This window comes from Emys orbicularis, chromosome 12 (assembly GCF_028017835.1).
Source record: "Emys orbicularis isolate rEmyOrb1 chromosome 12, rEmyOrb1.hap1, whole genome shotgun sequence".
Lineage (NCBI taxonomy): Eukaryota > Metazoa > Chordata > Testudines > Emydidae > Emys > Emys orbicularis.
The window spans coordinates 54,579,168-54,590,644 of NC_088694.1; the positions used below are offsets into that span (position 1 = coordinate 54,579,168).

At 44.2% G+C, this 11,477-nt stretch overlaps 1 gene segment (V, D, J or C); it reads right to left on the reverse strand.

Annotated features, from left to right (window-relative positions):
* Window positions 1-9,403: 9,403 nt before the first annotated feature.
* On the reverse strand, window positions 9,404-10,760 carry LOC135886427 (immunoglobulin lambda variable 2-23-like). The segment is given in 2 exon segments: window positions 9,404-9,723; window positions 10,718-10,760. Coding segments are annotated over 2 exon segments (363 nt in total).
* Between the last annotated feature and the right edge of the window lie 717 nt (window positions 10,761-11,477).

Sequence of the window (11,477 nt, forward strand, 5' to 3'; positions counted from 1 at the left end):
ACAAAAAGAATCTCAGAAAACTGACAGGTTTCAGAGTAGCAGCCGTGTTAGTCTGTATCCGCAAAAATAACAGGAGTACTTGTGGCACCTTAGAGACTAACAAATTTATTAGAGCATAAGCTTTCGTGGGCTACAAGTGGGTTGTAGCCCACGAAAGCTTATGCTCTAATAAATTTGTTAGTCTCTAAGGTGCCACAAGTACTCCTGTTATTTTCACAAAACTGAGTTACTGGTGTGAAAGTGAAATGGATTATATTAAAGAAATAGAATGAATTAAAGAATGCTGTATGTACCTTTAAGTAGAAATGAGAAATGCTGCAAGCCAGGGGGTCAGGAAAGCAGACATTAATTAACTGCTTAATGAATTGCCCCACTTAAGGGCAATTGGTGAAGCATTAGTCTTAGATCGATAAGAGTTAATAAGGAAGCAAGATATGCATATTGTGCTCCATGCATATCTTACTATTTTGCTCTCTCTGTCCCTTTGTTTAGTTCGCACCCTTTTATCTGTATAAATAAGACTGTTTGAATCTTGCATGGGGGCTCACATTATCTGAATGTATTAGCAGAGCGCTGTGCTAATAAAACAGAGTGGTCTGACAAACTACGAGTCCTGAGTCTAACTTTGACAATTGGCAACAAAATGGCAGATGAAATTCAAAGTAATACACATTTGAAAACATAATCCAAACTATATATATAAAAATGATAGGGTCTAAATTAGTTCTTACCATTCAAGAAAGAGATCTTGGAGTCATTGTGGATAGTTCTCTGAAAACATCCATTCAATGTGCAGCAGCAGTCGAAAAAAATAAAAAGAACAGAATGTTGGGAATCGTTAAGAAAGGGACAGATAATAAGACATATATATCATATTGCCTCTATATAAATCCATGGTATGTCCTCATCTTGAATACTGCACGCAGATGTGATCGCCCCATCTCAAAAAAAAAGATATATTAGAATTGGAAAAGTTTCAGAAAAGGGCAACAAAAATTATTAGGGGTATGGAACAGCTTCCATAGGAGGAGAGATTAATAAGTCTGGGACTGTCAGCTTGGAAAAGAGACGACTAAGGGGGGATATGATAGAGGTCTATAAAATCATGACTGGTGTTGAGAAGGTAAAGAAGGAAGTGTTATTATTACTTTTCATAACACAAGAACTAGGGGTCACCAAATTAAATTATTAGGCAGCAGGTTTAAAACAAAAAAGAAGGTTTTTTTTCACACAAAGCACAGTCAACCTGCGGAATTCCTTGTCAGAGGATGTTGTGAAGGTCAAGACTATAACAGCGTTCAAAAAAGAACTAGATAAGTTAAGGCAGATAGGTCCATCAATGGCTATTAGTCAGACTGGGCAGGGATGGTGTCCCTAGCCTCTGTTTGCCAGAAGCTGGGAATGGGCGACAGGGGATGGATCACTTGATGATTACCTGTTCTGTTCATTCCCTCTGGGGCACCTGGCATTGGCCACTGTCTGAAGACAGGACACTGGGCTAGATGAACCTTTGGTCTGACCCAGGATGGCCGTTTTCTTACGTTCTTACCTTAGCTCAGGAATTTGCTTTTGGGAGGAATCGGAAGGAATACCTTGACACCACCAAAACTATTCCTAATTATGAGTTTCTTAACAGGAGAACAAATCTGCCAAGGGCCCCTATTTCCAGCCTCAGTGTGTGTGTGCCTAACCTCAGCTGGCGCAAGGCTGGAAGGGTTTTTGTACAGCTCCGCCATGTGGCTCTGTCACTGTGCGCGCTGCAGGGCGCAGAGATACACCGCGGTGTCTGCCAGCTCCAGGGCTGTGATTGTTAAAACCGTTGAGCTGTCATCAGCCTGGGAAGAAAACCTCTCCTGGGCGAAATTTGCAGTATGTTGGTACCTGCTTCCCTTAGCGCCTTTCTGGAGAATGTACTGCGGGGCTTGGTTGCGATACTGGCGGTACCAGTAGAGAGAGAGGGAAACGGTATATCTGGTAGTGTAAGAGCAGCTGAGGGTCACAGAGTCTCCTTTTATTCCGGACACTTGGGGGTCCTTGGAGTGGACCGAGTCATCCAGCGCCGCACCTGCAACACGAGATTTAAACCCAAGTACAGCAAGTTAATTGCACTTGAGCCAGGGAAAGGGTTTCAGGTGTGCTGAGCTTTAGGCGGGCATTTCAAAGGCGACTAAGGGGTTTAGGCGCCCAGCACCAGGTGAATTAAGGATAGTGTCAGGGATAGAGTTTAGTGGTAGGGTATCGGTTTAGAGTTGGTGTTTGGGTTAGGAAAAGTTTTAGAATTAGAGTGAGAGTTGGGTGCCTGGTTTCCTTAGGATGCTCTGAAAACCCCCAGGCTGCTTACCTAGGTGAATCAACAGCCAAATGCTGATAATGAAACGCGCCTCCATGGTTTCTTCTCTAGCGACCGATTCTGACGTTCTCAGCTGTTGCTGCTGCTCACAGGAAAATTAACTTCACGCCTCTGAAAACAGCTGCAGGCGGGGAAGGTTCATCAGAAACCAGCCCAAGGGACGAGGGAGGGGTTCGGGACTTGAAACACGCTGGGTTCAGGTTAGTCTGTAGCTGACAGCGAACTAGCGAGGGAAGGTTGGGTTTGTGGTTAGAACCCTGGTGGGAGACCTGGTTCCTGTCTGCGCCACAGACTCCCTGTGTGATCTTAGACAAGTCACTTAACAGCTCCGTGCCTCAGTTTCTCTGTATGGTGATCATCATACTTCTCTAGCTCATTTTGGACTTGTGAGTATAAATATCTCCAGTCACTCCAATTATACTGTAATTGGGATCACATTAGTACTCACCCAGCTTTAGTAGGAATACAGTCTGGGATTTTCAAAGGAGAAATTTAATGGGATTTTCAAGCCTAACTCCCTTAGTCTCCTTTGAGATTCCCAGCAAAAATTCTTGGAAGAATTATTTTAAATTGCTTTTGTCGGCTGCCTAATAAAAACGGAAAATAAGGGTGTATGGAAGGATTTCAAATTACAATGCGTATTTATACTTCTTACCACCAGATGGCGCAGAGACAAGAGGTTGCCTAAATTATATTTTTCAACACTGAGGTCAATTAGCCACTGGAACAATTTAGAAAGTGTTGCAACTTTTAAATCAAGGTGGGATTTTTCTCCCCTGAAAAGCTGTGTTGTTGCACAAACAGGAATTAATTCAGGGAAGTCCCATGGCGTGTATTGTGACAGATATGGCAAATTCCTTCAATATCCTTGAAAACCCTTACTGTATTAAATATCAGAGGGGAGCCGTGTTAGTCTGGATCTGTAAAAAACAACAGAGAGTCCTGTGGCACCTTTAAGACTAACAGATGTATTGGAGCATAAGCTTTCGTGGGTGAATGCCCACTTTGTCGGATGCATGACGAAGTGGGCATTCACCCATGAAAGCTTATGCTCCAATACATCCGTTAGTCTTAAAGGTGCCACAGGACTCTCTATTGCTTTTTAGTGTATTCAGTTTAAGTATCTGTGGGGGGTCCATTGTATTAAATTAAAATGTTTTGCATTAGTGTGGGCCAGTATTTTATGTAACCTCTCTAGGGGAGAGATGTGATGTGGGACTTGGGCATTCAAAGGTCTGTATTGAAGAAAGTGCAGGACCAAAAAGGACTTTCACAACAAAAAAATGTTGAGTGTTTTCCTGGGCAACATCTAGGGAGGGGTGAATGCAAATTCCTCATCAGAAACCCAGTCTTTTCAAGCTATAGCCTGAGGAGTAGGCCTGTGTCTGGTGAGCTATTAGCCAGGAAGGATGGGCAGGGATGGTGTTCCGAGCTTCTGTCTGTCATAAACTGGGAATGGGCGGCTGGGGAGGGATCACTGGATGACTACCTGTCCTGTTCATTCCCTCTGGGGCACCTGGCACTGGCCACTGTCAGAAGACAGGACACTGGGTTAGATGGACCTTTGGTCTGACCCAGAACGGCCGTTCTTATTAGCTATTACATGTGGGCAAGACTAAAGGCCCAAGCTATATAAAGGAAAGACTAGATTACTTGTTCTGGATCAGAGTTCAGAGGCAGTTATGCCCCACGTGGGAAAACCCATTTCTGAGTTTAGAAGGACTGATACCTAGGTTGGAATCAGGGGCGACTCCTGATAAGCCCTTTAGCATGCGGGTAGGTTATTTGGTTGTTCTAATGGTTTTTTTTCTGTAACCGTTTCACCCTAAAAATACATGTGCTGTCTTAGAAACAGCAGCCCGGTAACTTGTAAGGGTGTCAATGACGCTGTTCATTCCCTCTGGAGAGAAAGCAAGGACAGAAAGCTGGCCGCTTGGGCAGTCTGGCTTGCTGGGGCTAGCCCAGTGTAGGAAGGGAACTGAAGCACCTGATCAGGAGTGGGGGAGAGAGGTGGATCTAGGTGATCAGTGTGTATATTGGCTTTATAATCTAGGATTGAGGGTTTCCGTTTGGGGTGTTTTTGGAAGGAGTCACACCAAACCAATACAATCCCTCCCCAAAAGCCTCTGCTGTGATGTTGTTCTGAGAGGGAAGCTGCTTTCCGCTTCAGGGGGCGCCTAACCTCAGCTGCAGCAAGGACAGGAGGGTTTTTGCACGTCTCCGCTATGTGGCTCTGTCACGGTGCCAGACCCAGGGCGCAATAATACACCGCTCTGTCCGCCACCTCCAGGGCTGTGATGTTTAAACCTGTGGAGCTGTCATCAACCTGGGAAGAAAACCTCTCCTGGGCGAAATTTGCGGTGTCACTGAAAGCTCTGGCATCCTTGGCTCCTCTCCAGAGAATGTACTGCAGGCCTTGGTTCGGATACTGGCGGTACCAGTGGAGATAGACAGACCCAGTATAGCTAGTAGTGTAAGAACAGCGGAGTGTCACAGCGTCTCCTTCAGCTCCGGACACCTGGGTTTCCTCGGACTGGACCGAGTCGCTCAGCACCGCACCTGCAACAAGACCAGCACATTCAAGGGCGTAATTTCATCTGCACTTGAGACATGGACCCTCCTGGACGCATTGCAGTTGGAGGCTGGGAGTTCGAACGGAGCTAGGCGCCCAAACCCAATGGAATACAGGATACGGTTCGGTTACGTTTCAGGCTTCAGTATGAGCATAAGGATAATGTTATGGCTTAGGTTAAACCTTAGGGTTAGGATTCATGGAACGGGTTAGGGTTTATAGGTCTCTGAGTAGGGAACGTGTAAAAGTTGTGTTTCAATGGGCGTCTAACTTTCCCACACTCCTTTGAAAATCTCCGTCTATTCACCTAGGTGGCTAATTATCCGAATGCTAAGGATAAAACATGTCCCCATCATGTCTCCCACAGCCACCAAGTTTGTGGCTCTCCGATGCTGCTGAGAAGAGAAATCTGAACTGAACGTCTCCGAAGGCAGCTACATTTGGGGAACTGTAATAAAACACCAGCCTTTAGAGGAAATAGGAGGAGTTTGGGGAACTCTTGACCTGAACTCAGCGTGTTTCCTGTGTCAGTGAACCTCCTGTTGAAGCAGGTGTGGGAATGGCAACCTACCTTGACGGAAAAAGTTAACCTAAATGTGAACGCCCCTGGATTTAAACTCGGGACACCTTGGTTCACTTCAGATTCCCTAACAAACTTACTTGCCCAGGGTTAGCAAAATAATCTAAACTCCTCACTTACATTGGGGTGGGGGCAAATAACATCGCTAAGTCACATGTGATTTCTGAGGATCATCAGTTTTCAGGAGCTTATATGCAACTAGGGCATTCAATAGGGGGATATAATTCCACAGAAAATGCCATAGAAAAATTCATTAAACAGATAGAGTGGGATTTGAACAGGATGAATTCAGAGGTAGCTGGGCCTTGGAAATCCCAGCTGAAATTCTTGGCAGAATTACTTAATTTTTTTCTTTCATCTTCTGTCTTTGCTGTCACTGATTTAAAACCTAAAATACAACACAACAGGGAAGCGTTTTCAAAAATCAACTTGTGTCTATATCAGGGGGTAGCCGTGTTAGTCTGATCTACAAAAACAACAAGGAGTCTGGTGGCACCTTAAAGACTAACAGATTTATTTGGGCATAAGCTTTCCTGGGTAAAAAAGAAGTGAGGTTTTTACCTACGAAAGCTTATGCCCAAATAAATCTGTTAGTCTTTAAGGTGCCACCAGACTCCTTGTTGTTTTTGTGCCAAAACTTTTTACCAGTAGGTGACTCTGTTTTTCCATGAGTTCACCACTCAACATACAGAGCATTGCTTGAATCGTGCGGGCCTTTTAAAAAATGATGCACCGGAAAGAGAGACTCCCAGCAAATCAGCACAAAATGCATGTTTGTCTTAGATTTCAATACTGAACTCACTCGACGAAGCACCTCCACAGCAGGTCCATTAATGTTCACCATGTTTCACATTTTTTACTCCCGTTTTTACCTCAAAGAGGTAATTTTAACAGTATTATAATTGTCAGATTTTAACCCACGTTTTGTCAGATTGGATATACATTTTAATCACACCTGGCCAATACGTGCCCCCGCTGTATCTGAGAAACGACTTTTAAGACCAATAAGGCGCATTTTAAACCAGTGTAAACAGTCTCCTTCAGAGCACTGCCCCCAGCTGCAATGTCTACAACACTTTCCGCTGTGAGGAAGGGAGGGGGTTTGTACGGCTCTGCTCCGTGGCTCTGTCACTGTGGGCGCTGCAGGGCGCAGTAATACACCGCTGTGTCCGCCAGCTCCAGGGCTGTGAGGTTCACAAGTGTGGAACTCTCGTCTGCAGTATCGCTGTAAGCGCGGTGTGTCTTTGTCCCTCTCCGGGGAATGTACTGAGGGGCTCGGCTAGGAAACCGGTGGTACCGGAAGAGAGAGACGCCAGCAGTGTCACTGGTATTGTAGGAACAGCTGAGTGTCACAGTCTCCTCTACTGACCCAGACACTTCGAGTACCTTGGACCGGACCGACCGAGTCGCCCAGCGCAGCACCTGCAACAAGACAATCAAGCTCAGGGACACACTTTCAATTGCATTTGACCCATAGAAACGGTTCCAAGTGCACGGCAGTTTAAGGAGTAAATTCAAAGAAATTTAGGGGAATTATGCACCTAACTACAGAGGAATTAAGGGTAGGGTTAGGGGGTGACAATGGAGAAAAGGTTTAAGGTAAGGCTAATGTTAGGGTAATCTAATCTATGCTGCGCGGTTTAAAATTATGCTTCTGGTTTAATGCGCGATGAGTGTCTAATTCCCGTGGAATCCTCTGAAAATTCGAAAACGGTTACCTAGGAGATTCACTATCCAAAACCTGAAAATAACCCGCGTCTCCATGGTGTCTCCTTCTGTACAGCCACCAAACTTCTACTCTCGTATTGCTGCTGCGACAAAATAAATCTAAATTTCACGTCCCCTGAAGGCAGCTCCGACTGGGGAAGGTTAATCAGCAACCAGCCGAGTGGAAGAGGGAGGCGTTTGGGGGGCTTGTAACAGACACAGGCAACAAGCTGTGTCCAGGTTAGTCTGCAGCGGAAATCGCGGCGCAGGTTAGGGATGAAGGCGGGTTTGTGAGTCAGTTTCTGGCTTAGGACTGAAAACACCTGGGTTCGGTTCCCAACTCCGACTCGCCTCCCCGTTTGCTGTTAATCGCTCTATGCCTCACTTTTCCTATCTGTAAAATGGAGATTGTAATATTCCTCCACCTCCCAGGGGTATTATGAAGATCAATATCTTGCGATGTTCAGTAGTTACTGGGTCATATAACCACCTCTATTTTTTTTGCAATTCAATGAAATTTGACCTGGTCCACGGAGGAAGGAAAGCTAGACATCTAACTCTCTTAGTCTCCTTTCAGTTTTCAGACAAAAAATTTCAAATAATTATATTTTATTTCCCCCCTCGCTAGAACTTAAAACGAAGGGAACACAGAGGGATTTCAAAAGATAATAAGTAGTCACAGTTTTCAACAGAGCATGCAGCTGCTTACACAATATACCTGGAAGGCATTATTTTAATCATATGCATTATTGAAAAGAAATGCGAGGTAATAAGGGTTTTCTAACAAATGACATCAAAACAGAACCTTGTCTGATGCTTGAACAGTGACTTAGTTCTAGAGCAGTAGGAGCCAATAATTTATTTCCCTTACACGCATTTACAAAGAGCTATTTTATTACAATTATTTTACCGAGCATTTTAACCTCCATTTTGCAAAGAATTAGCATATTTACATTGTTTATTATATTACAAATAATCTCAATAAATGGTGGGAAAATACTTTAAATAAGTTTCTTGACTAGACACCTGCCATTTATATTCTCCAGTGGTGGCATTTTAATGCAGTCATTCTCAGCCAGGGGTAGGGGTAGACCTGTGGGTACGAAGAGGTCTTCCAGGGGGTACAACAACTCATCTAGATATTAGCCTAGTTTTACAACAGGCTACATCAAAAGCACTAGCGAAGTCAGTACACATTAAAAATTCGTACAATGACTTGTTTATACTGCTCTATATTCTATACATTGACATATAAGTGCGAGATTTATATTCCAATTGATTTTATAATTAATAGTAAAAATAAAAAGAATTTTTTCAGTAACTGTGGGCTGTGAAACTTGTATTTTTATGTCTGATTTTCTAAGAAAGCAGCTTTTAAGTGAGGTATAACTTGGGGTAGGCAAGACAAATCAGATTCCTGAAAGGGGTAAGAATAGTCTGGAAAGGTTGAGAGCCATAAGAACATAGGAATGGCAGTACTGGGTCAGACAGACGATCCATCTAGCCCAGTATCCTGTCTACCGACAGTGACCAATGCCAGGAGCCCCAGAAGGAATGAACAGAACAGGGAATCATCAAGTGATCCATCCCCTGTCACCCATTCCCAGCTTCTGGCAAACAGGATACGGAAACCATCCCTGCCAATCCTAGCTAAAAGTCATTGATGGACCTATCCTTCTTATCTAGTTCTTTTTTGAACCCTGTTATAGCCTTGGATTTCACCACATCTTCTGGCAAAGAGTTCCACAGGTTTTGACTATGCATTGCGTGAAGAAATATTTCCTTTTGCTTGTTTTAAACCTGCTGCCTATTTATTTCATTCGGTGCCCCCTAATTCTTGTGTTAAGAGAAGAATAAATAACACTTCTCTATTTACTTTATTCACACCAGTCGAGAATTTATAGACCTCTATCATATCCCCCCGTAGTCGTCTCTTTTCCAAGCTGAAAAGTCCCAGTTTTATTTCTCTTTCCTCATATGGAAGCCACTATTTTAATGCAGCTGTTTGAATAAGAATTTGGCGCTTTGGAGAGATTAGGAAGGAGTAATCTGACAGCACCACATCCGAGCCAGAATATGTGTTTTTAACAGTCCAACAAAACTCCAGAGGGGCTCCGCTTCCAACCTCAATGGGCACAACATTCTCGGGATCTGGGAAGGGAGGGTTTTTGTACGGCTCTCCTATGTGGCTCAGTCACTGTGCTCTCCACAGGGCGCAGTAATACACCGCTGTGTCTGCCACCTCCAGGGCTGTGATGTTCAGAACTGTGGAGCTGTCATCAGCCTGGGACGAAAACCTCTTCTGGGCGAAATCTGCGGTGTGGCTTTGGCCGCTGTAGGACTTCGCTCCTCTATAGAGAATGTACTGCGGGGCTTGGTTCGGATACTGACGGTACCAGTAGAGATAGACATAGCTATTGCTGGTGGTGTAAGAACAGCTGAGTGTCACAGAACCTCCAACTGATCTAGACACTTCGGGTTCGTTGGACTGAACCGAGTTACCGAACGCAGCACCTGCAAAAAAAGACAAAGAGATTCATGGACGTTTCACCTGTAGTTGAGACATGGAAATGATTCCACCTGCATTGCAGTTTAAGAGAATTTCAAAGAGGTCTTAGGCGCCTGACTCCATAGGAATTACTGTTATGAGCAGGGGCAGGATTAGCGTTTACTGTTAGGATTAAGGAGAGGGTAAGAATAAGGGTTTAGGGTTATGGTGAGGGTCGGGGTGTAGCATTCGCGTTTTGGTTACAGTCTAGGGTAACGCTTAAGTACAGGGATAGGTTCATGGTTCAATGGGAATTGAGTGTCCAGTTTGCTTAGGTTTCTTTGAATTCCCAGCCCAGTTACCTAGGAGATTGAATATCCAAATGCTGAGAATAAAACACGTCTCCATAGTATCTTCTATCTATACCGATCAAGTTTAAAACTCCCAGCTCCTGCCGCTGCCTCAGAGGAACATAAACTTCACGTCTGTGAGGGCAGCTACAACTGCGGAAATTCACTAGAAACCAACGGAGAGGAAGAGGGAGTTCGGGGAACTCACCGCAGATGCAGTGGGTTGAGGTCAGCCTGCAGTTGACATATTAGTGCTGTTAAGGGGAGGGGGATGGGCTTGTGGACAAGGGTCTGCTCTGGGACTCAGAGACCTGCTCTGCCGCAGACCCTGTGTGTGACGATGGGAAATCCTCCATGACTCAGTTTCCCTAGATGTATAAAAGAGAGGGGTTTCTTCTAACTCATAAAGGGAGTGTTGATATTTCATGACACACTCAGGTATCATTGGGATGGGGGATGAACATCTTTGCCAGCAATAATGTCCGGGGCTATCACAAGAAAAATGTAATGGGATGAGGCGCCCCGCTCTGTTAACCTCCTTTGAAATGCCCAGCCAGAACTCTTGAAATAATTATTTAAATTATTTTCGTCTTTCCTCTGCTGCCTTTGCCCACAACCTGAGTTAAAGTGAAGATCTATAGTCTAGCATGGAAAGGTTTCTTATGACAACCTGTGTTTATATTTTCCACCAGCAGATAGCGATGCTTTGTCATGATTTTATCACCTACAACAAGCAGAGTTCAGGGCTCTCCACATATATCCTTGGGAAAATTGTATTGCAATTAAATAGTTTCGAAACAAATCCGCCCAAAATGTAAATGTCTATACAATCGGATTATTGGTGTGACCCCTGGGGAACTGGTAACTGCAGCTGGACCCCACTACCCTAAAAATGGGTATTTCTATTTCCCCATATTTCAACTTGCATATGTTACCCCCATTTCAGCAAACGGACTGTATACGTTAACATAACGAGTTTTTTAACAGTCTATTGTCCCTTTTCAATGAAATTTTTAATTAACATTTTATCTCATTTTATCTCTTTATTTGTATTTCCAACAGTAGTTCATTTTGTCTCTATTTTATGGAAAATTTTATCCCTTATTTTACTACAAATAATTCCCCCCCCCCCCCCATACACACTGCTATAGAATATCAGGGTTGGAAGAGGCCTCAGGAGGTCATCTAGCCCAAACCCCTGCTCAAAGCAGGACCACTCCCCCAAATGGCCTCCTCAAAGGATTGAGCTCACAAGCCTGGGTTTAGGGGACCAACGCACAAACCACTGAGCTATCCCTTCCCCCAGCAAGCAAAGAACCATATAAATCATCTCCTAAAATAGGCAAAGACGTGTTAATCATATGGATTATTGAAAAGAAATGCGAGGGAATAAGGGTTTCCTAACAAATGACGTCAAAGCAGAACCTTAC